Source organism: Engraulis encrasicolus, chromosome 18 (genome assembly GCF_034702125.1).
Source record: "Engraulis encrasicolus isolate BLACKSEA-1 chromosome 18, IST_EnEncr_1.0, whole genome shotgun sequence".
Taxonomy (NCBI): Eukaryota; Metazoa; Chordata; class Actinopteri; order Clupeiformes; family Engraulidae; genus Engraulis; species Engraulis encrasicolus.
In genome coordinates, this window is record NC_085874.1 from 46,515,192 (window position 1) to 46,542,691 (window position 27,500).

At 46.3% G+C, this 27,500-nt stretch overlaps 1 protein-coding gene across 1 annotated transcript in view; it reads left to right on the plus strand.

The window, feature by feature from the left end:
* Positions 1-27,500, plus strand: part of LOC134468266 (pleckstrin homology domain-containing family G member 3) — a 164,682-nt gene that overhangs the window by 57,105 nt on the left and 80,077 nt on the right. The window contains exon 3 of the mRNA XM_063222209.1: positions 26,945-27,019. Within this exon, the coding sequence (XP_063078279.1) occupies positions 26,945-27,019 (75 nt within the window). The remainder of the gene's footprint in view (positions 1-26,944; positions 27,020-27,500) is intronic.

Consider the following 27,500-nt stretch of genomic DNA (forward strand, 5'->3'; position numbering starts at 1 on the left):
TCTCTTTCTCAATTGAGTAATTTGCTGTTCTAGAACGCCCGCTAGTTATTGGTAATGAGCCATCATAGCCCCACACTGTGTTCTGTGTATGTGCGTGCATGCGTACGTGTGTGAGCGAGAGAGCGTGCGCCCCTCTGTTTTCGTGTGTGTGTAGACTGTGTAGTGTGTATACAGTAGTGTGTGTGTGTGTGTGGGTGTGCGTGTGCGTGTGCGTGTGCGTGTGCGTGTGCGTGTGCGTGTGCGTGTGCGTGTGCGTGCGTGTGTGTGTGTGTGTGTGTAGCGTGTGTAGCGTGTGTAGCGTGTGTAGCGTGTGTAGCGTGTGTAGTGTGTGTAGTGTGTGTAGCGTGTGTGTGTGCGCGCGCGCGCGTGTGTGTGTGTGTGTAGCGTGTGTGTGTGTGTAGCGTGTGGCTCTCTCTGCGTGTGTGTATCAGCAGGGGAGAGAGCCGCCACTAATTGGATAGAAGTTCTCCGCCAAGTGGCTGGCAAGGGTGGAAGGGAAGGGTGGTGTGGGGCCAGTCTGTACACACACTGTACTGTGGGTGTGTGTGTGTGTATGTGGAAGGGAAGTAAGTGTGAGTAGCGCGTTTGTGTGATGTGTGGAACGGTGAGGTAGCATCAGGTGGAAGCGACTGTCCGCCCGTGTGTGTGTGTCTGTGCCCGTGCCTTGGCCGAGATGGACTCGAAGGCGTGAGAGTCAAGTCAAGTCAACCTTTCGACCGCGGAGTCCGGACCCCCCCCCCCCTCCTCTCCAAGCCCAAGACAAGCTAAGCCACCCGGAGTCTCCGCATAACTCTGCCAGTCCATCACACCCCTGTCTGTCCAGACCTTTCAATCAAGAAAAGAGAAGACAAAGAGGGACAGAGAGTGTATGAAGGTACTGTATACGGACAATGGTGTGCAGTGTAATCTTCTTCTGTGTGGTTGGGCTCGGAACAAGGCTTATCGTTATTATTGTTGTTGTGTAGCGCTTCTGTTATTGTTCTGCAGGAGTATGGGTGTCTTCAGTCCTCCCTGAGTCAGTGTTTCTAAAGTTCTAGAGTTTTTGCACCTTCGTCGAATGCTGCATTCCTTTCTTCTGCTATTGTTGTTGTCTGCTCCTCTTGTTGTGCCGTGCGTGCTGTTTTTTTCTTGTCTTGATGACCTCTTTGGTGTGACAGCACTGTGTTTCTGGGTGTCAGAAGAAGAAAAAAGGGGGTTGTTTAGAAAGAGCATCTCTGCTTTCAGAAAAAGAGACTTGGAATTCTAGGTATTTTCAAGTCAACAGTATGCACTTATGGTTTAGAAATCTTTTTGTCCTATTTTCTTCTCCCTTTATACGATGCAGACCAAATGTATAGTTATTTTCCATCACGCTCATTTCAGTCAGCCAGTCGGCAGTGCATGGTTATTTTGCATCTCATTGTAGGGGAATGTAGGCTCTTCTTTTGAGGCACAATGAAATCACTGTGTTGTTGGCCTGCGACAATGGCACTCTTCAGGGAAGCGGAGCAGAGAGGAGAGGAGCCGAACGGTCCGTCAGCACCTATCCTCAGCTCTAAGTAGGACGGGACGTCGTCAGGCGTCCATGACTGTTGTACCCAGCATGCATCTCTACTAGTCTGCAGTGTTGACTTGACAACTGGCCTGACTCTGCATGGGACGACGGTGCAGAAAAGTACTGACGCCTTGCACTTAACCATGTCTGACTGCACTGCACTAATGTTGCCTTTCATGATGGCAACTTGCAAAATACTTGGGAGTAGATGGAGTAGTGTGTGTTGTTTGTTTTGATTGTGTGGTTAATCTCGCCTGCTCGTGCAAACGTTAGTGAGGCACTTTCCCGTGCTAAGGTGCTTATGGAGATGTCGCATGTCTTAGGGCCCAAGGAAGCGTCTGATTGGCTGGCGGGGAAGGTGCGCTTGCTCGCTAACTCCCAGCCTGTCCCTTATATAACAGGCCTGGTGTCATTTTTGCATTCCCGTCTGTGCCTGGCCATGTGCGCTGTGCACCCCAAAAACAAATAGCATACTTTTTTTACTGGGGAGGGCGGACATCGGAGCAGCATAATTTAGTTTAAAGGGGGACACTGTGTGAGATTTTTAGTTGTTTATTTCCAGAATTCATGCTGCCCATTCACTAATGTTACCTTTTTCATGAATACTTACCACCAGCATCAAATTTTAAGTATTCATACATGAAAAGGGGGATCTTCTCCATGGTCCGCCATTTTGAATTTCCAAAAATGACTGTACTTGGACCATACTAGAAAATATTTGTTTATTACTTTCATGTAAAGATCAAATTTGGCAATAGGCAGCCCAGTTTCAATGAGCAGCATAGTTGCAGTACCTTTTTTGACCATTTCCTGCAGAGTGTATCTTTAAAAAAAAGAAGAAAAGTGCCGCTCAGGTGTCTCCAGTTCAGATTATCTGTCTGTCTCCCGTTGGTGCACCAAATGAATGAAAATAGAGAAGTGCATGGAACTACCGCTTTGCAGCATTCTTTTTTAGTATATCTGTATTTTTCAATCTTGAATGTGAATAACCCCTGGACGAATAGTGTGCGTGTGCGTGTGCGTGTGCGTGTGCGTGTGCGTGTGCGTGTGCGTGTGCGTGTGCGTGCGCGTGCGCGTGCGCGTGCGCGTGCGCGTGCGCGTGCGTGTGCGCGTGCGCGTGTGTGCGCGTGCCTGCGTGCGTGCACGTGTGTGATGGTTGTGATGTTTGTTACTGGCTGTGTGACTGTATTTGCTTGCATTTGTGTGTGTCTGTGTTTGGAAAGGTGTTTCTGTCCGTATTCAATGTGGACACGTGCACGAGCGAGCATGTCTCCCATCCAGGCTGCCGATTTATCCATTATGGCCTCAGCAACTGAATTTCACCTTATCAGAGTGGACGGGCTGTGCTTTTGGTGTCCTCTCTGTGACTGCTCTGATTTGATTACGGTGTGCCCATCTCATAGTGCCCCCAGCGTGTGGCCCTCATCATTAAGCCCAACTACAGCCTCCGGGGTCTGGAACCAATAGCCTTCCTCACTCCTCCTCCTCCTCCTCCTCGCCCCGCCAAATGCTTTATGGGAGCATGAAAATGATTTAAGTGTCTGCAGTGCTCCCAAAAACAGTTTAGTGCCAGCTTTGATGTCTGCGCCTCCTCTCCTCTCCTCTCCTCTCCTCTCCTACCCTCCCCTCCCCTCTGCTCTGCTCTGCTCTCCTCTCCTCTCCTCTCCTCTCCTATCCTATCCTATCCTCTCCTCTCTCTTGAGTGGAGGGTTTAATGGCGAATGGCGGACGAGTGTGGATGTGTGTGGATGTCTGGTCTAATGTCTGGGTGAAGTGAAGAGCAAGCTCCCACCCCACCACCACCCCCACCCCCACACGCACCCACCCTTTAATGCTATCAGTCGCCATAGTGAGGATTTACGATATTTACCCAAACATACTGTCAAGCTATGACTAATAGCTCAGGCTCTGTGCACATTACACAGTAACAATGCCGCGTTCATGTAACACTTAGACAGTACTCTGGGACCAAAGATGTTAAATAGCCTACAGTCTGTAAGTGTTAATTTGGTGCTGCAAACTGCACTGTGTAGTGTACCGAAAAGCGATGCAGGCATAATAATAATAATAATACTTTCGTTTTATATAGCGCCTTTCAAAACACCCAAGTACGCTTCACAGAGTGTTGTGTTGGAAAGTGTGAGTGTGTGTGCGCGTCAGTGTGTGAGCGTGTGTGTGAATGCATGTAAGTGAAAGTGCTTGTGGAACTAGCAGCCATAAGCTTCCAGGAAGAGATGTGTCTTAAGGTGTTGCTTAAACATGGTCAGTGAAGGGGCATATTGGATGTTGTCGGGCAGATTGTTCCAAAAAATAGGAGCAGTAACATGGTAGGCTCTGTCACTGGTGGCCTTGAGCCTGGTACGAGGGACGATCAGCTGGCCCTTGGAAGAGGACCGCAGGGATCTTGAGGGGTCATAGGGGTGAAGGAAGTCTGTGAGGTAGTGGGGTGCCAGACCATGGAGAGACTTGAAGGTTAGGAGGAGGACTTTGTAGGTAATGCGTGACTTGATGGGGAGCCAGTGAAGCTGCTTGAGTATGGGGGTGATGTGCTGCCAGGGTCTAGTGCCTGTTATGATCCTGGCAGCAGCATGGGGTGTATTGAACCGATGGTCAAGAATCGTGATGTAAACCAAATTGTGAGTTACTTGTGCCGGGTTACAGCCCTACTACTATCTGCATTAGCTCATTATGACCCACATATCGGCATCGGTGTGATGCGGAGGTGAAAGCGAAGTGAAAAGCCCAACTGGGAAACTCACTGTGACACAGCACTCCACAGCACACAAGAGTACAGTACACTCACTGCACACAAAGAAATTGCATGTTTGCCTCACCCGAGCAAGGGGGCAGCCCCCAATGGCACCCCTAAGGGAGCAGTGCGGCGGGACGGTACCATGCTCTGGGTACCTCAGTCATTGAGGAGGGTGGGGGAGAGCACTGGTTAATTACTCTCCCAACCTGGCGGATCGGGTGTCAAACCGGCAACCTTTGGACTACAAGTCTGACGCCCTAACCGCTTACCCATGACTGCCCATGAGGTGTTTCACTCACAGGACCTTCCTCACCTCTGTGAGGCGGTTACTGTATCCCAGGTCTGAGGAGATGAGATTGAGATGAGTATGATATTATAATCCCCCATTATGGCTACATTGCAATTGCATAAGAACGCACTGTGCAATCCCTCTATTGTGGCACGTCGGTAATCTCCATAACATCATAATTAACACTGAGCAGTTCTGCTGGATTAGCGTGACTCACATTCTTCACGTCTCTCTCTCTCTCTCTCTCTCTCTCTCTCTCTCTCTCTCTCTCTCTCTCTCTCTCTCTCTCTCTCTCTCTCTCTCTCTCTCCCCCTCCCTCTCTCTCTCTCTCGGCCTGTTTTCCATGCACATGTACTGTACGTCTTAAAGAACTAGGTTATTATTAACAATAATTTTGATGCATCCTGAGCAACACAACGCATGGTGAAGCCCCTCTCTACAGTAGATGTGTACACAAATGAAAACGAGGCAGTTTTTTTCACACTCTGAACACAGAACAGGCACATCTTGCTCTCGAAAACCCAGCGCAGGTCATGCCAAGACCATGTTTAAATGTCACCAGTATGTTCACCGGCTACTTAAATCTAATCTGCGCAACAGCAGCCAAAGACAGCTTCTGTCCTCTCCAAGACAAATTTCTCCTCTAATGAGGACTAATAAAGAAACTTAAACTAACCTAACCTAACCTAACCGGTAACACTTTACTTGAAGTGTTCCTGCAAAACATATTCATAGCAGCTGTTATAAAGTCTGATTGTTGATTGATTCATAACCCATCATGATTGTTTCATGACCCATTCATACAAAACCTTTCAAGAACCTAGTGCACTTTTATTTTGACAAGTTGCTGTCCTTTTGTCTTCCGTGTTTATGAAAGGTTTGGTATGAATGTCTTACAAAACAGGAAAAAGTTCTTCATGCAAAGTGTATAACAGCTGCTATGAATGTGTTATGCAGCGACACTTCAAGCTAAGTGTAACCAGCTAACCTAAGATAACCTAACCTAAATGAACATAACAATAGCACTTGTGGCAAACGCAACATAACTGCAACATACTGTGTTCATACAGCACAATTCATTAGCCTGATTATCATCGACTTTCAAATCTCTTCAAGACTTGGTCTGACCAAGAGCATAACAATTAACATTTCCTAACGACATTTCCCAAATGGCCTCCCTTGGTTTGCTAATGATTGTTTGCTTCCCAACAAAGTGGGAGGGCTTCCCGAATTTGCGGGAATTCAGAAAGTAGGTTGCATTGCTCTTGACCTGACCGATAGCAACTCTAAAGCTGTTGCGTCACTAGGAGGGCACGGCCTGGCTACAATTCATATACAAAGGCGATTCAGTGTGCCTTGCCTAAGAAAAAAAAGCTGAGGGCAATGAAAGTGTAAGAGTAAAAAAAAAAAGATGTAAAATATGGCGTGGCACCTTAGAAGTGTCGTGAATGGCAATCGGGGCCTGTCCCACTCCGCAGCGCAGGCGTGATATATATTTGCGGTTAGCGTTTATAGCCTGTGATCATCGCGCGGCCTAAAGCGCTCTGCCTAAATCTGTTAGCGGGTGAAAGGAGCCGCGTAATCCTGCCCAAATTCCCAGTCCAATCCGTCCCAGCGCTATATTCTCTACTCCAGTGTTTCCCAACCAGGGGTACGTGTACCACTAGGGGTATGCGAACATACTGCAGGGGGTACTTGGGAAAATGTTATTTTTACAACAAATATATAAACTTTATTACAGGCTCAGGGCCCACATTGGACACATTACAATACACACATCAACAATACAATAAAAATACACATACAATAAAAGGAAGCTAGTGAAGGCATTCATGCCAGTGTTCCCAGATAGTAGACATATATCTTACAGAGCTACGACTTGGATCAACCAATTGAGCGATAAGCTCATTTTTTTGCACTATCAAGCCTGCTCATGAACTTAAAGGTAAGATTTCTTAACAGTGCCATAAAAGTAGTTAGACCTTCAGTTTCAGTAGACTCTCCTTCTTGTATCTGATCCAGAGAGGAGCTGTATAAATGTATGGAGCACTCATATAAGGACAGAGAAAGCGATAAAGAACATGAATTAGGGGGTGCACATGGCACAACTAAGAGGTTTTGGGGGTACGTGAGACAAAAAAGGTTGGGAAACACTGCTCTACTCTACTCTACTCTCCGCCTCGCTGCTCCGCGTTAAAAAAGAAAACGCCTCGTCTAGTTTATAAAAGTGTGGTATAAATCACATTTGCATGGTCAAGTACACAAATAGACTTTGCATTCCTGTCTCTGTGTTGTTTGGATAACTCTTGCACCCTCTTTTTTCACCCTTTTGTTCTCCCCTGGGTTGCTTGCCCTCAGCCCTCCTGTCTGTCTCTTCTCTCTCTCTCTCTCTCTCTCTCTCTCTCTCTCTCTCTCTCTCTCTCTCTCTCTCTCTCCCTTTATGTCTCTCTCTCTCTTTCTCTCTCTCTCTCTCCCTTTTTTCTCTCTTGCTCCCTCTCTTTCCCACCCTCTCATTATTCACGCTTTTCTTCATTACGGTGTCTTCTCTCTCTCTCTCTCTCTCTCTCTCTCTCTCTCTCTCTCTCTCTCTCTCTCTCTCTCTCCCTTTATGTCTCTCTCTATCTCTTTCTGTCTGTCTGTCTGTCTCTCTCTCTCTCTCTCTCTCTCTCTCTCTCTCATCTCTCTCGCTTTCTTTTCTTCTCTGTCCGTCTCCATCCTCCACATTAGAAGGAGATTTAGAGTTGTTCTTCTTTTTTTGTGCTGTGCAGTCGAATGACAAGGCAGCTCTGTGGCCTGTGTTGTGTTGTCCTCGATGCCTGCCAGCCTGGATGCTTATTAAAGCCATCCATCACTAAGAAGCAAAGATAGATAACCATCACCCAAATCTCACTGGAGATGTATTTACTCTGTGCCTAAAAGCAGAGCAGTTTGCCCGGCCTCACTGCTCAAGATGATATGTTCAATGCAAGGTGAACCAAGCCACCACGGCCTTGGCATCTGCATCAGACGTACACCAGAAATATGTTTAGGGCCGGCCGTAAAGCATTTTTGGTAAAACGCACGCACACACACACGCACGCACGCACGCATGCGTCATTCATTATATGAATTTGATAGCCTAGCAACAAACTGGAAAGGGTAGTTGTCAAACATCTGTCTTTAATGAGAGGTTAAGGTTAGGGAATGTTTTGGTCAGGGCACAACTTAAATTGCTATAGCATTATTTTGTGTAGGATTAGCATTTGATATGTATTTTCTAATGATTGAGTTAACACAGTGCTGTGGTAATAGCCTATAGAAAGCACTTCCGTGTGCCCATCACGGAAAACAATTCTGTGTCCAGGAGCATGATTCCGTGTCCAGGAGCACGGAATTTTGGCAAAATCTGTGCTCCTGGACAAAGATTTTGTGTCCCTAACATCTGTGTCTAGGAGCACGGAATGGTTCAACATGTCAGATGACACGCTGATTTGAACTGACTATCGCCTGTGTCCAATATGCCTTTTCAAGTTAAGGCGTGCTCCACAACGCCCTGTGACAGGTTAGGTTTAGGGATGGTTTTGGTTTGGGCACAATTTTGCTAGAAATTCAGCAAATGTTGCAAATGTTCTTGGCAAAAGTAAAGCAGCAGAAACATTGCTTTACTGGCAGGTTAGGTTTAGGAATGGTTTTGGTTAGGGCACAGCAAAGCATATTTGCGTTTAGCAACAGAAATGCGCTGTGGCATGATACGGTGGGAAAACTGTGCAAACCTCGTCACGTCACAAAAGTGCATGAAAGCAATTTACCGTTGCGTCTGAGGAGCACGCGTTAACTTCAAAAGGCGGCGCACCAACACGCCGAATGCAATACATACTCCAACAGGGCCGCGGACAGCTTTGGCTGGGCCCAGGACAAAATCATCTGAAAAGCCCCCCCCCCCTCCCCCCCGACCCAATAAATACAATGTAATGAGGACGCAAGTCTGCCTTATTATTGGCTTATTGTTTAAAGGTGCACCGTGTAATATTTTAGTTGCTCATTTCCAGAATTCGTGCTGCCCATTCACTAATGTTAACTTTTTCATGACTACTTACCACCACCATCAAATTCTAAGTATTCATTATGACTGGGAAAATTGCACTTGTCATACATGAAAAGAGGGATCTTCCCCATGGTCTGCCATTTTGAATCTCTAGAAATAGGCATTTTTAGCTGTAAAATGTACTGTACTTTGGTCATACTAGTAAATATTGGTTTATTATTTAGTAAACATTCATGAAAAGACCTAATTGGGTAATAGGCAGCACAGTTTCAATGAGCAATCCAGAAAGTCAAAGAATGTGCGCACTTCAGTGGCACAGGTGCTGGACCAAACGTAAGATAACTGAAAAGAAAATAAAGGTCCAGCACAGTTGCAATATCTACTTTGGCCACAATCTTACACAGTGTACCTTTAATGCAAAACATGGAGTAAAGTAGGGACCATTGCAGTGTCAAATCTCTTACTATAAATGACGTGTAAATCTGACTTTGACTTTACCCTTGACTTTGAGCTGAGCTGAGCTGAGCTCTGGCGTGATACTTCTGGCCTTGAGTCAGAGAAGCCCAGCGCTGGAGGCACACTATAGGAGGAGCAAGTAGGAGTCATGGAGTTGGAAGGCCAATAGTGGAGGAGGCACACTAGAGGAGGAGCAAGGAGGAGTCATGGAGGAGTCGAGGATTAGGAAGGCCAACAGTAGAGGAGGCACACTAGAGGAGGAGCAAGGAGTAGTCATGGAGGAGTCAAGGATTAGGAAGGTCAACAGTAGAGGAGGCACACTAGAGGAGACGCAAGGAGGAGTCATGGCTTAGGAAGGCCAACAGTGGAGAAGGAACACTGGAGGAGGAGCAAGGAGGAGCGAGGATTAGGAAGTAACTAGGCCACACCTGTTTCTGTTTAGATGGCAAACGTTGATTTCCAAAGGAATCTCGCCATGCAGGAAAGGTGTGAATGCCGGTATACTGTGATTGGAGAGGTGTGGATGCTAGAGATGCAGATGCTGGTATCCTATATTGCGATTGTAATTGTGATTGTGCTGGTGGTAATGCGAGAACAAGGCCAGTTCCCATTTATAAAGAAGTAGTTGGAACATCACAGGATGGATGACTCTGATCTGGATTGAATTGCACTTACTACTTGACGACAGCACAGCAGTCATTCCCCTGGCCTGGAGGAACTCTGGGTTACAACAGGAGCCGTAATCAGAGGCACCCTGGTGGTTAAGCCAGGAGTTGAACTTCCAACCTTCCGGTGTTGAAGCAGGGGGAGAGAAGCAGCACGATAAGCATCTTAGCACCATTAACTTCTGAATGGAACAGGAGGGACCAGATGCATAATGGTGGACGAGCCATTCATAATAATAATAATAATAATAATAATAATAATAATAATAATAATAATAATACATCAAATTTGTATAGCGCTTTTCTAAATACCCAAAGACGCTTTACAGAACATGTAACATAAAACAAAAACATGAACAGACATTCAAAGACATACAGAGGTTGAACTTGGCTGTGGAGCCTTCAAGTTCGTCTCCTTCAGATTTTTCCCCTTCACCCAGGTCATGCCAGTCAAAGGTTTTAGTTGTAAGTAACTGGTCTTATTGATGCTTTTCCTCTTCTTGTTGTAGCTTTTTTGTGCGCCCTAAGTTGTAATGAATACTACAGACAAGATGAGCAACTCATAAAGTCAACTGAAGGCCTACTACTGTAGAAACAGAAAAAAATGGCTGGATTTAAAAAAAACATTTTTTTTTCATCTTGACCGGACTCCTTTTGATTGTGAAACGTTGTGCTTTTAATTTCTCTACTTGTAAACATCTAGCCTGCCCATTGTGGACTCCAGATGGAAATTATAGCCTTTGTGCTATAACCTGGCACTGTTACAGTTTGTACAGTATGTTCATTAATGAGCAATGTCCTGAAAACAAATAAAATAAAGTAAAGTAAGGAAAAGGAGCACTTGAAAAGGAAAAGGGCAGTGGGCAGTAGGCAAAAGGGGAAAGGCTTGGGAATACAGGAAGTGGGGGTTAGAGGAGGTGGTTGGGTGGGCTGGGGTAGCATGTTTTCAGGGGACTCTCCGAAGCCCCTGCCCAGACTACAACATCAGCTCGGCCCCTCTGACTCAAGCCAGAAATTCCAACAATGTAAAGCTGCCGTTGGAAAGTCTGAAGCCATTGGTTTGGAATGCCAGACATTCCGCTTCATTCACCCCCAACACACACACACACACACACACACACACACACACACACACACACACACACACACACACACACACACACACACACACACACACACACACACACACACACACACACACACACACACCACCACCACCACCCCACAATCCCTTAGTTAACAACAACAACAAACTCCCCTACCCACCCCCCAAAACTCCACCAGCTCCTAGTCCAGGATTAATTAAATATTCCCCGAACATTTAGGGTGTGTGAGAGGTTAATCCCCCACCCCCACCTCTTTCTCCAAACACATAAACATGCCATGAGGTTCAGCGCGCTAGCCAAAACTCACAGAGGAGGAATGTTTTTGTGTCATCTCTGCTTTGGCGTCATCATCTCTTGTGTCAAGTCAGCGAAAGGATGTTTGGTATATATGCAAGATGACACCAGCAGAATGTGACTTTGACCCCCCCCCCCCCCCCCCCCCCCCCCCCCCCCCTCTCTCTCTCTCTCTCTCTCTCTCTCTCTCTCTCTCTCTCTCTCTCTCTCTCTCTCTCTCTCTCTCTCTCTCTCTCTCTCTCTCTCTCTCTCTTGTCTGATTTCCAGCATGTGACTTTTATTTGAAACACATTGAAAAACATGTAATCCTATCATGTAATAGGCAATACTATATACGTAGCCTACATAAGCCCCGCATGCCACCTACACTACAGGCACACAAGGGACGTTCTGACGAATCACTTTACAACATTCCGGAACATCTGATCAACGTTCCACATGCTGGAGCAGATACGCCGTCACCATATTTGCTCTGAAGAGGGCAGAATGAAATACTGTCTGACTTGATATACTGCCTGGTCTGATTATCTCTCTAATCTCAGACTGATGAATGTTGATTTCAGTCTAGGAACACCCACATTGTTGATGTTTTTTCCTTTTTGATCTGGCATCTCTTCTGACACTTTGACACAATCCTTAGGGAACCGTTATTTATCTATTTCGCACACTGCTGTAACTTTTTAACTAATTGCAGAGGTGGAACAAACTAGATTGAGAAAGGAAAATTCCTTTCATACCGATCGTGTACACCAGATACAACCAAAGTGAACAAATAGCCTAGGTCGCTGAAGACGTTTTGCCATCAATTCACTCCCAACATGACATTAGGATGTGTGATTTAGCTTATCACAACAGTTCTGGCTTGTCAACCTGAGACATTCCAAAATATGAGCATTCTAATTTGCTTGCGCTAAACCGTGCCAAAGCTCATTACCATCATAATAACGGCCTTTAACTCAAATTCACTCTGGTTGCCCACTTCGCTTTACAACTGGCACTCAATTGGTTGACCCTTTATAGAGAAATAATGACTTGTCGCTGTCGCTGTCGATTCTGTCTGTACTTTCAACGTGGATGATTTCACGAATAAGCTCATCCACCTGGTATAGATTCAGCCTAATAAGTGAATGGGGATGAGATGAATGACTATTACATTACATTACATTGCATTTGGCAGACGCTCTATAACCAAAGCGACTTTCAAAAGAGGACTATTACGTGCCGAGACTTCTTCCTGAACTGAGGATGCCCGCTCGCTTCTGCTCACAGGCGGTGACTTTTTAGCTAATTGTTGACGTTTATTCACCTCATCTCATCCCGTCCGAGTCAATGGATGATTTGTTCTGCCTCGTGCTCCATGGATTCCCATGTGTGTCCGCAGGGGTGCCGACAGGGGGGGAGGGGGACAAAGGGGACCGTTGTCCCGGGCCCAAGGAGAGATGGGGCCCAGAATTGGTTCCTCATTACATTGCGTCTATTGGGCGGGGGGCTTTCAGATGATTTTGTCCGGGTCCCAGCCAAAGCTGTCTGCGGCGGCCATGTGTGTCCGGGCCCGTGTCAGTCTTGAGATGCTCCCCGTGATCTCGTTATCAGGCAGACCTCCCTCAGATGTTTCACATTCACATGCTTTGTGTTTAGCTGTAGTGTAGTGGGAAAAGGGGAAACGCTACAACGCTGCATTTGGTACAATAGCAGGGCAATAGCAGGGCGTTTGATGCTGGTTCCTCGTGTGTCTCTAAATGTGTGTGCGTGTGCGTGCGTGCGTGCATGTGTGTGTGTGTGTGTGTGTGTGTGTGTGTGTGTGTGTGTGTGTGTGTGTGTGTGTGTGTGTGTGTGTGTGTGTGTGTACGCGTGCGTGCGTGTGTGCGTGTGTGTGTGTACGCGTGCGTGCGTGCGTGTGTGTGTGCGTGTGAGCGTGTGTGTGTGTGTGTGAGCATGTGTGTCTTTGAAGCAGTGCATCGTTCAGCAGTTGTTTACTCACTTTGACCTGGCTTGTCCCCTCCTTAGTACCTCTCCCTTTAACTCCCTCCATCTCTCTGAAGTGCAGAGCAGCGCAATAGCAGCTCTGTTTGCCCTGGGTCACCCGAGTACACACACACACACACACACACACACACGGTAAACACCAGTGAAATGGCCCATTGGCCAGGGTAATAGCTATCTGCTGCTGTCATCTGCTGTGCCATGCCTCCCTCCCTCCCGTGTCCCACCCACTTCACTTGAAGCTCCAATCCCGTGTCAGCTCCCCCTGGTAATGGACCAATCAGCACTAAATAACGCATTATTTGGCAACGTCTGCTGTAGTTTCACATCATGCTGCACTTAGCAATGTTTGGAAAAAGATATGACATGCTAGTAATTCTCAAACAACGCTTTGAGTGGGCCATACGCATCAGTATGGGGTGAAGACACTTCTCACTTTAGCCTCTAGAGTAACCCGGAATATTTACAGCATACCATAGTAATACAGTTCAACATTTTTTTTAAGGTGAGTACCGCAACTATTTTTTTTTTGCCACGTAGCCCCATAATGCACGCCGTACCATCAGTGGCACGCTGTACTAGTCATCTAAAGGTACCATAGAACGACTCTACTATCTACGACATAACAGAGGGCCTTCAGTAATGTGCTACTCGGCCATTGGCATTCTGGTAACAGCAAATGTATAACGCTATGTTTTAACGGGTTAAAAAACACTGTTCTCCATGTCAGTTTAGTCATCTTCCGATGTCATTAGTGTTGATTGTTACACCATTACAATAAAATCAGGGCTCTAAATAAACTTTTTTTTCATCACCAGTCAAAATGGCTAGTATATGCAAATCTTACTAGCCAAACACACACTCACTTAGGGGTCAAACATACCAAATCCGAACGGAATAGACGTGGGACGAACGCGGTCTTTCTGCTTAGTATCGGCCGGTGTGTTTTTCTCTGCCTTTCACACTGACAGCGTCGGCGTGCGCGGCCAGTCCTGTTCAAAACCCCCCCCCAATCCATTTGAATGAGACACCGCCGGTCGCCGGCGTGAAAAATACGCTCGAGTTCTATTTTCCAAATTCAGCGCGCCGCGGAGCCGGCTCCCACGCCGCTGACGCCCGACTACCACCGGTTGGTGTGTAAGGACAGATATGTTTCAATGTATTTTCACCGACGCCTGTAAAAATCGCGGGTGTTCCGCGGCGCTTTACCGCCCTGGTATGCAAGACCCTTTATGGGTCAAAGTGGTTAGTAAGTTGGTCTTTTCTACCAGCCAATTTCACCAGCATTTGGCCTGTTGGCTGGTTTTTATTTAGAGCCCTAAATGCAATGTATAGCATGCGGAAGCTTGAGCAATGAGGCATCCAATCACAGGTTTGTTTTTGCTTCATTTGGAAGTCAGCAAATGCAGCAACAAGAGCACCGATCCCACATGAAGGTATCTATTTGATGAAGGGATCAATAAAGGGAAGCTAAATGGATAAGAACATGGTGCACAGTTCCCCTGCGACTATATAGCAATCACCCAAACTGCCCAATCCGCTTGCCGTTGTTGTGTGTTGCATTGTTTAAAAAAGTGTCAGCCATAGATATGTTGCGCAGTTGTCTTGCACAAGTAACACTTTTATCTACAAACACAGGGTCACATTCAAATGAGACAAGACTATTGGAAGGTTTGGCGTAGACGACTGCAAAGCATGGGTATCAAAGGAACAGTAGATAGGGTGCTACTAGTATCCATTGAAATAAAATGTAGCTCTTGGAAGGTGCGATATAGACCAAGCTGAAGGACAAAAAGATCCCAGATCCATGCACTCAAAGAGTATTTCGATTTTTAAAATCAATGTCATGGGCTGTCTGGGATTATTTTAGTTTCCTTCAACAATGCAGTGGTGTCTGGATTTTGGCCTGGGTGGTAACACTGCTACTCCATGATGGGCAATGCTCTGATGTTTGGGACTCTGCTTGGTTTTCTTGCTCATGTTTTTGAGCTGGACCTCAGTAATTGATCTATAAAATCAAATACTTCATGGGCTTCCTGGGATCTTTTCCCCTTAGTTTTGTTCAACAATGCAGTGGTGTCTTATCGTTGTGTCTGAGTGATGATGTGACGGAGGTCATCTTGCACCTGTTCACCCCCCTCGGGGATCGAACATGCATCCTCGTCAACTACAACGGTCGGGCAATGGGAGACGCAGTACGATACCGGTGGGCCAAGAGACTAGTCTCTCGGCCCAACGGCACGAGACTGTATGAGGCTATCGGAGGGAGGTTTACCAACGTTCCACGACAACTCTGTGCTAGTTAGCCTCCGTTACAATGACACCACTACCCCGTCATGAGAGACAATGCACACACTGACACTTGTGACGGCTTGGTTTTTGGTTCATGTTTGTGAGCTGGCCCTCCTCAGGCAGCTTAGGGAGATGGTTCAGTGTGCACCCCATCATGTCATCTCATCTCAGGGATCAGTCCAAGTCAACCACATGCTCTTTGTTGTGGCACATTCTTTTTTTTGTTGTCCCTCCCTCACCACTTTGCCAGTCAAGGCTATGCAAACATCAACAGCTCGTCATGAACACAGAAACCAGTTTGTGATCTGCAAACAACAGAGTTGTTCTCTCTCTCTCTCTCTCTCTCTCTCTCTCTCTCTCTCTCTCTCTCTCTCTCTCTCTCTCTCTCTCTCTCTCTCTCTCTCTCTCTCAACCCACTGACCTTTCATGCGTCCGTGACCTTCCCAGACACCCACACTCAGAATACTATATGCCACTTTTGATCCACACTCGCACACACCCCTCAACTCTCTCACACACATGCGCGCACGCACGCACGCACGCACGCACGCACGCACGCACGCACGCACGCATGCACGCATGCACGCACACGCACACACACCCCTCAACTCACAAAAACCACCGACAGTTTCAAAGACATGCATAGGTCACTGCAACCAGGGTATTTCTAACCAGCTGGTGTCTGGGAGACAAGGTTATTGCGTGCGTGCGTGCGTGCGTGCGTGCATGCGTGTGTGCGCGTGTAAAGGTTACCGTGCCTGCCCACTGGCTTTGATGTGAATTGTGGCCAATAATTCACTTCAAAACCATTATATAGTCTTGTTACGAGGTTCTGTTCATACCTCTAGACGTTTTTCACAACGGCCTTCCTGAGCTTGATTTTTACATCTGTCCCCATTATGTTATCCTATTTGTCTGTACAAGTCTGTATTGAATATTATTTTTACAGCATACACTGTAGCGTTCTTATTTTTATATCATGACTTTTACTACTTTACTGTCATCATTAAAATGGCATCAGGGATATTTTTCCGACTGTGAAATACCATGCGGTAATAAGGTCCAAATCTATCTGCAAAGCTCTACTACTGTATGGAGGTACAACCAATATTGCGCTCAAGTGATTAAATTAAGTAACCCGACACTCGAACTCTGCGGATCATAACTCTGCTGTGATTGACAGTTTATTATATGAAAGGGGCACTGGGCAGCAAGAAAGGAACAGTGTGCTGAACTGTGCACAGGGCTCGTAATTCAACCCATTTTGTCCTAAGCCCTTTTTGGGCAAGGGTGCCCTCTGCCTATCAAATCCTAAATATCTCAGCCTCTGAAGCACATACACACATGTAATAAGTTACATTTAAAATCTAGAACCTTCATTTTGCACAAGTATAGTGTTAATTCAGCTCTAACATACCCACATCTTAAATAAAACGGCTAAATTCTCAAGAACTTGAATGCAGCGTATATGTCGCTCCAGGACACAATGGGTTAATGCCTCCAGAAGAACAGTGTACTATACACAGTTCATACTCTAGGGCCGGGGGAGTAATTAAAGACTGTAAAGGTGCGCTGTGTAATATTTTTAGCAGTTTATTTCCATGGCCATTCACAAATGTTACCTTTTTCATGAATACTTATTACCACCACCATCAAATTCTAAGTATTCATTATGACTGGGAAAATTGCTCTTTTCATAGGCCTACATGAAGGGGATTGTAGAAATAATAATTAATTTCCTTAACAGGGATCTTTTCCACGTCTGCCATTTAATAAATATTAACGAAAAGATCAAATTTGGCAATAGGCAATGAGCAGCATAGTTGCAATACCTGGCCGCCATCCTACACAGTGCACCTTTTAAAGAAGAATTTCCCGTTAGTTAGTTTCCGTGTACATGTTGGGCAGGGATAAGGTGGGATAAGGTGGCGTTGTTGGGAATACATACTTCAGCTTGACCTGTGTCTGAGGCCCAGCAACCACTGAAGTCCAACCGCTGCCCTTGGAATGTGTGATGGCGGAACAGAGAGCTGAGACAGAAGAGAGGAACAGAAAAGAAAAGGAGGAGAGAGGGAGCATGATTCAGAATGAATGGAGAGGGAGAGAGAGAGAGAGAGAGCCCATGTGTGATAGAGAACAACTCAGGGGTGAATTTCTCAAAACCAAAGTTGCTTACTACATTAGCTACTTTGTTGTTTTCAATTCATTTTCCCATTGGCAACTAACGAAGTTGGTAACAGGCTAACAACTTCTCTCTTGAGAAACTCACCCCAGGAGAGAGGTAGTCTTTGGAACATTATTGAGAATGAATGAGGAGCGAGAAGGGGGGTGAGTGAGAACATGTTAACTACAATGAAAGGAGAGAAGAAAGGGGGAGGGCTGAGGAAGGGAGTGTTGATAAATTATTGGCCAGCAGTGTAGAACACTGATAACCAAATAACCTGCACATTCTTGTGTTTTACACACACACACACACACACACACACACACACACACACACACACACACACACACACACACACACACACACACACACACACACACACACACACACACACACACACACACACACACACACACACACAATCCTGCCCCCCCCCTCACACTAAGGGTGGACTCGACCATCTCCCTCCTTTCACCTTTGAAAAGTTTCTTTTCCTCCCCCTTTCCTTGTAAGGGAGGTGTGTGTGTGTGTGTGCGCACGCATGCGCGTGTGTATGTGCGCGCCTGCGAGTAAGTGTACAGCGCCGCCAGTTAGTATTGGCACCCCTTAATTTTATTTAACAAATGTGCAGTATATCCAGAAATAAATGAAAATATAAACAACTTTTAGCAACAGGATCTTTTAATTGAAGGTCCAAAGATATTTAGAATAGCAAAGTATTTTTTTCCAAATGAATTTTGGAATTTCAAGCAAAAACATGAAAAAGGGCATGTCCATGAATATTGGCACCCCTCCTTAACAGATTGGTCTCACACCATTAGACAGCAAAGGCAGCCTCCAAAGGTTTTGGTATTCGTCTACGAGCTTCTTGCACTTCTCTAGTGGCATTTTGATGTGTGCATTTGGATGTGTGCTTTGGGTTTTTGTCTTGCTGAACATGATCTTCACCTCAAACCAAGTGTTCTTGCACATGGTTACACATTTTCCTGTAAATGATGATACCTGTGATGCCTGTCATGATACCTGTGATATGGTCAAAGCCTCCAATACCTAATGCATCAATGGGGTGACATAATATTATAGATCTGACACCATGCTTGATTTTTGGTAGGGTGTCCTTTTCCTTAAAGACTTTCTGGCAGAATATGCAAACATGCTGTTTGTGTGCATCACTGGAAAGCTGTACTATTGCTTCATCTGACCTTAAAACATTCATAAAAGTGCTGTGTTTTCCATGTATTCTCTTATACAGACTTCAGGTGTTCCCTTTTATGACTTTCATGAAGCAATGTGGTCTGTCTTTGCCTCCAACCAAAAACCAAAACTTTGTGTAGTGTTTAACATGTGATGCTTATTGGAAAAAACTTCCCAAAACAGTTCAAAGTTGACCTTCAGGTCTGTAGATGTTAGACCCTGTGGTTTGTCATTATTTGCACCGACTTCTACAGACTACTATCATAATTTCTTCCCTTAACCCCACATCCAAGGATGTTCTTTACAGCTCCCTGTTTGGCAAATATCTGAATAACACAAACAGTGTTGGAAATGGTATACTAGGGTCTTTTGAGATGACCTTTTTTATTATTTGGAGGTCTTGTTTTTTGCAAATAATTGTATTTCTGGTGTCCTCAGGCAGCCCATCTGTCTTCACATTTGTCAAAGACGCACAAGATGTAACAGGTGGCTATTTAAAACACAAATATAAAAAAATCTTTGCCTAATTCATGTCCTATGGGAAAAAGCAATTTGTCAAAGGTGATTCCCATTTGTTATCTACCATATTTGAGTCAAATTAGGTTTCCACAATGGTATCCAGTAAAGGGTGCCAATACCAGTGGTTCCAGGAGCTTTAGCTTCTTCAATTTTTTCCCTCTCGTAGTTTAGTATTCCTTGCTGTTGATCATTTTTACATTTAGTATCAACCACAAGCTATCTATAGAAAAATCATGGTTGACCTTATTATTTGTTGTCTGGAGATATGTCTCATAATGTGCTTAAGCTTCAAGGGTGCCAATACTAACTGGCGCCACTGTATGTGTTTGTGCTTGAGTGTGATTAAATGTGTGTGTGTGTGTGAGAAGGAGGTGGGGCCCCCTGGTGTTTGCACGTGCTTGTGTGTGAAGCTGGCCGGTGTGTGTGTGTGTGTGTGTGTGTGTGTGTGTGTGTGTGTGTGTGTGTGTGTGTGTGTGTGTGTGTGGGGTGGAGACGGGGCAGGGTGACGGCATAGCTCAGAATTGCCCAGGAGTAACCAACGGCTCACTTGCCCTTGAGCAACAGTGACTCGGCTAGCGGTGTTTGTGTGTGTGTGTGTGAGTGTAGATGAGTAGATGTGTGTGAGTGTGTGTGTGTGTGTGTGTCTTGTATCTTGTGTCTCGTCTGGATATTTAGTCGCAACTGAACCCTGATATGACGACTTGTGTGAGTCGTACAGAAGAGGATCGTCAGGTCAGAGACACATGCAGAGATTTGAGTTAAGGTTTACACAGCTGCCGGACCTGGGGATCAATCAAACAACGAACCAACTGACCAGTCAATCAATCAGGTGATCGATTTTCCTGACTGACCAATGATGGACTGATCAGGAACCCCACCTGGTGCGAGGGATGTTTATTTTACTGGGATGTTGACTAGTCTGATTGGACGGTGTTTGGACGACCGAACTGATCACTTCACTGTTTTCATTCACCAAGGATTCATTGCTTCGTCAAGATTTCCATTTTTTATTCATAAGGGATCCACTCCAGGGAATATACGCCCGGAATCTACCTCAGAACTTTTGCTGGGTCGTGCGTATGCATGCTTTGGACCATAGGGATCTTGGCCGTAGAGGACCCTATTCTAGTGGGACTTGTGTGGTTGGCTGGTTTAGTTTATTTAGTTTAGTTCAGCAGGGACCATGCACAATAGACATTGTTTACAGAAGTAAAAAGATGGCTTGTGCCAGATTATAGCTATATAGCTCATTTCCATCTGCAGTCCCATAGTTGGATGTGGGAAGTGCGGGCAGGGATAGGCATCCTCAACATCTGAGATAAAAAAGGAAAAAAAAACAGCTCTGGGGGGCTGGTGGAGAGGCCAGCTACTGTACACGACAACATTTTTCCACTGAATCCGATTTTTTTGTTTATCCTTTGGCTCTCCAGTCCATAAGAAACCAGCGTTCTGGGTACCCGTGAGTTTGATGGTTGGTTGTCACATGGGTTCCCTGCGGGGCGGCAGCCGTGCAAATGACAGCAGTAAGGAGCAGGGAGGGGTGTGGGGAGGTGGAGGTGGAGGGGGCGTAGGGGTTGGGGGCGGCGGGGGGGGCTGGGGCTCGGTGCTGAGGCCTGGGCTGGACGTCTTCGCTCTCCGAGCGCTGTGGGAGCAGAGGGGGCGTCGCTGGGGGGGCATCACACGGAGGGCCTCACGACTACTGGGTGAGTGTGAGTGTGTGTGTGTGTGTGTGTTTTAGAGTTTGTGTGTGAGTGTGTGCGTGTGTTTTCGTGTTTGTGTGTGAGTGTGTGCGTGTGTTTTTAGAGTTTGTGAGTGACTGCGTGTGTGTGTGTGTGTGTGTGTGTGTGGGGGGGGGTTGTCTACGCTGGGCGGGCATCACCCGGAGGGCCTGTGCATGTGTTTGTGTTTTCGAGTTTGTGTGTGAGTGTGTGCGTGTGTTTTAGAGTTTGTGTGAGTGACTGAAATGAGTGTGTGTGTGTGTGAGTGACTGAATGAGTGTTTGTGTCTGTCTGTCTGTCTGTCTGTCTGTCTGTCTGTGTGTGTGTATCATGAAATGAGCTAAGCAAGGGAGGAAGAGGAGGCAAATGGCATGTGTGTTTGTGTATGTGCTCACTTCCTGTAAGGCTCTTGTATGAACGGTTGGTTTGGCCAAGACCACTTCAGGACAGGTGTGTATGAAGGCAGAGAGAGAGAGAGAGAGAGAGAGAGAGAGAGAGAGAGAGAGAGAGAGAGAGAGAGAGAGAGAGAGAGAGAGAGAGAGAGAGAGAGAGAGAGAGAGACTGAAACAGATAGAGAGAGAGACTGAAACAGATGGAGAGAGAGGAGAAAGGGACAGAGAGAGAGGAGAAAGGGACAGAGAGAGAGGAGAAAGGGACAGAGAGAGAGGAGAAAGGGACAGAGAGAGAATGCAGGAAAGAGAGAGAAGGGTAGGGTGGGGTTATGGAGAAGGCTGTAAGCTACTCTCCTGTCCACCTCTATTGCCATCAGTGTGGGTTTATTTTATAACGGATGTTGGCTCAGAGATTTATGTCCGCTTTAAACTTCTCTCTTCAAGGTGAACCAGCAGCATTTAAAAAAAAAAGTTTTTTTTTGTTTGTTTTGATTTGAAAACCATCTCTTTTCTCCCACGCTCCAGAAGGTCATGGTTGGAAGCTCCACTTGACACGACCGTGACAGAGGAAGTGAGGAAGCTCTGTGTAAACGTTTTGAGAGACAGACAGACAGACAGACAGACAGACAGACAGACAGACAGACAGACAGACAGACAGACAGACAGACAGACAGACAGACAGACAGAAACCAAAGGGGGGGGGGAGAGAGAGAGAGAGCGAGAGAGAGAGAGAGAGAGAGAGAGAGACGTTGTGTGTTGTGCCCTACTCATGTTGCCCTCCTAGATGTCCCTACTGTATGTGCGCTGGTCTCTCTAGTATACACTGTATGTGCGCTGGTCTCTCTAGTATACACTGTATGTGCGCTGGTCTCTCCAGTATACACTGTATGTGCGCTGGTCTCTCCAGTATACAGTGTATGTGCGCTGGTCTCTCCAGTATACAGTGTATGTGCGCTGGTCTCTCCAGTATACAGTGTATGTGCGCTGGTCTCTCCAGTATACACTGTATGTGCGCTGGTCTCTCCAGTATACAGTGTATGTGCGCTGGTCTCTCCAGTATACAGTGTGGGTGCATCCCAATATGTGTCCTTGCCTCCTCCACTTGTGCTTGTCTCCTCGTCCCTCCTCCTGGCCCCTCCTCCGTGGAGAAAACGATAAAGTTTCCCAGCTGTCAGCCTCGCCACAACAACTTTTGAGGGACTGTTTTTCATTCACCATCCCAATTGCAAATGAGAAAAAGACTTTACAATTGAGCTTTTGCAAGATATTGAAATATAATGCTGTTGTCAGTGATGTCATCATGACGAGAAGCAAGTGGAGGAGGCAAGTGGAGGAGGCAAGGTCACATATTGGGATGCACCCTATGTCTGTATATTGCTATGTAGTCTGTTGAATATGTACTCTCATGTCTCTAAAGGCATTATGACTGGTAGATGTTCACGCTCAAAATAGACACAAACACATGTACTGTACAGGTCAGAAAATGTAGCCGACATAGCTGAAAAACTTAGCCGACATAACTGGGAAAACTTAGCCGAAATAACGTAAAAACTTAGCTGACATAACTGGAAATACTTAGCCAAAATAACTTAAAAATGTAGCCGACATAACTGGAAAAACTTAGCCAACATAGGCCTAACAGGAGACAGGTAGCCTAGAAAGAGAGGCAGAGAGAGAGAGACGGAGAGAGAGAGAAACAGAGACATAAAAACAGATCATTGCCTCATCCGGTGCCGTTTGTTCACCACTCCTACAGTAGAGACATGCCCATAGATGCCCACTGGTTTATTAGCTTAGCACATGAGTGTTCAGTCAGACTCTCCTTGGCCATGACTAAGTGCCATCTCCCGCCCCTGTCATGATCCAGGGAGGAGGGGAAGGAAGGAAGTCCTCAGATAGCAATAAGCCCACAGCAGCAGCAGCAGCAGCAGCCACATGAGGGTGATGCATTCCTGACCAGTTAGCCCACAGTCTGATGGGCCTGGGAACATTGAACGTGACGTGCTCTGATTCACTCATGCTGAGTCGATTATAAAGTTGGTGATCTCAATTACGATGATGGTGATCTACTCTGCTGCTTCAGTGCTCTCTTCCAATTTTTTATACTGAACCTCAGCATAGTAGTTTAGCACCATAGCAGTTTAGTTTCCCCCAATACTTTATTGCTAGGGAATATTGCTGAATATTGCTCATATGAATCTGCATAGCATAGCATAGCATTTCCAATGGTGATAGCCATATGTCTCTGATGATACTGGCTAACCACGCCACCTTGACTAATGAAACTTCTGCAGGAAAGTAGTTAAAATCCTGTTCTGTAGTTCCCCTTGCATGCTGTAAGTTACGAAGTGGACAGTACACAAACAATTTATCTTGGCTTTTACAGCGGACCTTACAAAGTCAACTTGTGGTCTGAGTTGGTTGATGAACTGTGGCATGTGGTCTGTGACTGTGACTAAGCATGCTGTTGCACTGTTGGAGGTCCGACCACTTAAATCCACCATACCACACCACGCTATTGTGTATACCACACCACACTATTGTATACCACACCACAGCCCCGTTATAGAAAAACAAAGAGACGCTTCAACATCAAGGGGAGCGTGTAGCATTAGAGCATGGAGTGGGCACCGTGGCAACCGATTGTTGAGTACAGTGGCATTCCGGACAGATGACATGAGAGTCTTCTTCTGGTCTGATTCGCTCCATCTGCACCGACTGGCCAAAAGCAGTGTTGCCAGATGTGTCTGATCAAATCTCGCCCCAAAAAGATGCTCAAAATCCACCAAGAGGGGCTAAATTCCGCCCAACAAAATGCATTGATTTCTATGGGCCAAATGGCCTTGTTTTTCACGTTTTTACCCGCAGATGACCTTTCCAAGCAGGCTGATTGGGTAACAGGGTAACCTCCCAATCTGGCAACACTGGCAAAAATACAGTGACTTACTCACATCTTAATCAAGTATGTTGCTCCTCTGGCCTTGGCTGCTGTTGAATTGAGAATGGAGTTGGTGGGAGTGAGATGAGAGGCACAGCATTTTGGCTTGCTCAGCGATGCAGAGGGGTGGGGGTGGGGGGTGTTCAACAAGGCCGGGGGGGTCTCCCCCAGAATTCAGAGGCGTCTGACTGGGTGACGTGATGTCTCAGCTGTGGAGAGAGGAGGATGTGTGTGTGTGTGTGTGTGTGTGTGTGTGTGTGTGTACATGAGTGTGTGTGTGTGTGGGAGGGGGGCTTGTGGTGCCCGGGGTGGGGGTGTTAATGTGGGGTCTCCCCCAGGCATGTCTGACTAATGCTATGCATGTGGAACTAGAGGGCAAAGATAGGGGAGACAGGCGTTCACTGTACCATCGGGCACTGCCTGACATACGTAAACGTATACATACTGTGCGTTCAAGGGTGCTCGCATATACCAAGAGCAGCATATGATTTGTACTCTTGTTTGCTTTTGACTGATAAAGTGTTGGAGCAGACCATAACTCCTAAAAAGTACCACATATTTCCAGGAACATGAAAGTTACGCACAGATGTTAAGCACCACCAGAACATCGTAAAGCGCACATGTTTCGTGCATTAGTACATGCATAGTTTTTGGGTACGTGTGTGAAGTCATTCTCAATGTAAATGTAGACTTACATCAACAATTATTTCCTGCCGCATGCAATGCATGTGTTTGTGTCAGTAGCCACGTTTGCACGTTTCGACTGTTTTCCATGATGCACATTCAATCGGTTTATACATTTAATCAGATCAGAACGTGCCTGTGCCCATGTAAATGCAGCTAGTGTTGGTATTTAAGTGTCGTTTGGTGTATGTAGGGCTATGCGTGTGTGGCAGGTTTTGTCCGTCCCGCCAAGCCAAGCCAAGCCAAGCCAAGCAACCGCCGTCAAGGTTAAAGTCCAGTGTATACTCACACTCACTCACACAAAGGGGAGGGAGGGAGGGAGGGAGAGGGGAAGGGCTAAACGTCTGAGTTTAAAACAGGCCGTCCGTCCGGCCACTCACTCGCTCCCTCGCTAGCTCGACAGGCCGAGTTTAAAAAATGTTTTCTTTTGAATAGCACCCTGGGGGATTTTGAAAAGGAAGGCGGCCGGAGCTGAGTGGCTACAGAGAGGAGATAGATTAGGAGGAGGCGGGTGCCAGCACGGGAGGGAGGGAGAAAGAGAAGGAGAGAAGGTGTGTGTGTGTATGTGTGTGTTTGTATGTATGTATGTGTGTGTATCTGGGTGTGTGTGTGTGTGTGTGTGTATGTGAGTGTATGTGTGTGTGCGTGTGTGTGCGTGTGTGTCAGAACGGGGGAGTGGTTGTCCTACAAAACGACCAGACCACTGCCAGCCACCCCCCACCACCCCCACCCACTCCACCCCTTGGGTGCAGAGACCTTGAAGCTGAACTGTTTTTACGAGCCAAAAGATAAAGAGAAAAATCTCCCCTCTCTTCTCTTCTTTTGTGGCAGCGTGACTTCATCCCCCTGCCCTGGGAACATGCATTAAATAAACGGTTGCCATGGCGCTCTCTCTCTCTCTCTCTCTCTCTCTCTCTCTCTCTCTCTCTCTCTCTCTCTCTCTCTATCTCTCTCTCTCTTACTCTCTCTCTCTCCCTTTCTCTCTCTTTCCCTCCCTCTCTCTCGCATTGCTCCTTTTTTGTTCCACATTCTCTCTCTTTCTCTCTCTCATCTCTCTCTCTCTCTCTCTCTCTCTCTCTCTCTCTCTCTCTCTCTCTCTCTCTCTCTCTCTCTCTCCCTTTCTCTCTCTTTCCCTCCCTCTCTCTCGCATTGCTCCTTTTTTGTTCCACATTCTCTCTCTCTCTCTCTCTCTCTCTCTCTCTCTCTCTCTCTCTCTCTCTCTCTCTCTCTCTCTCTCTCTCTCTCCCTCTCCCTCTCTCTGGGTCTCTGGTTCTTGGCCTAGAAAACGACTCTGGCTCACTACAGAGAAGTCCTGCTGGCTCCTCAGTCAGTCCTGTTAAGACAGGGGTTCTGTTAAGACATGGGTTCTGTTAAGACAGGGGTTCTGTTAAGACAGGGGTTCTGTTCATATGAGACATTACGCTATTCTCTTTACAAGACAGCACATTTCTTTTGTCTTTTTTTTGGGTCTCTTTTTGTCTTTTTTTTCTCAAGCCAATTGGAAACAAATGATCATGGACAGCAGCACATGTCTCACTGCTGAAAGTCCTCTGGCAGCCGGGGAAAGTTTAAACTCTAGAAAGTGAAAGTTTAAAAATCTGAACCAAACGTGGCTTTTAGATTTGTGCAAATCTAAACAGCTGACAAGTTTGGCTAATTACTCACTGCATGTCTGAAAAAGAAAAGCGTGGTAAGACGCCACTGTGTAGTACACATACTGATAAAAGCCATCAAGCTGCTATTGCTTCACTTGCCTCACTGCAAAGAAGCAAAAAAAGAAAAAAACGTTGAACCGTTCAAAGGAAAGTATGAGTGCCATCCATTTTCTTTCAAGGGCTGGTAGTGTTCTGCAAGTTACTTTCCAAACTTGGATTTCCTGTCTTTCTGCAAGTGTTCATGCATAACTTGTCTGTCTTTTTTGTGGTCTGTGTTGTTGTCAGATGGAATCAGAATATCCAGCTCCATTCTGTGCAAAGTCATAGATCTGAAACCAACGCAGGCCTCCTTCTTACCGGGTATGTCAACCAACCGTGACTTGCTGTGCTGTGCTGTCAGCTCAACCGGCAAAAAGCAACCAATCACGCGGCCCGAACCAGCCCGACTGGCTAATTCACTCGCCCTCTCTCTCTTCTCGCTTTCTTGTCTGATCACTGGAAGTTACATCACAGCAATCCTGGATTTCAATCGCATGCACAATGATTTGCTTCAGGGCATGCGTATAATCGTACATGCAAGCGTACATGCTCACAGCCTCACAACCGTACATGCTCACAGCACACAAGCGTACATGCTCACAGCTACACAAGCGTACATGCTCACAGCTACACAAGCGTACATGCTCACAGCTACACAACCGTACATGCTCACAGCTACACAACACACAGACAGGGGGACGCGCACATATACATGCACATTTTCTTTCTCAGACATACACACAGGCCCACCGTCTCTCTCTCTCTCTATCTGTCTCTCTCTCTCTCTCTTTCTCATACTCAC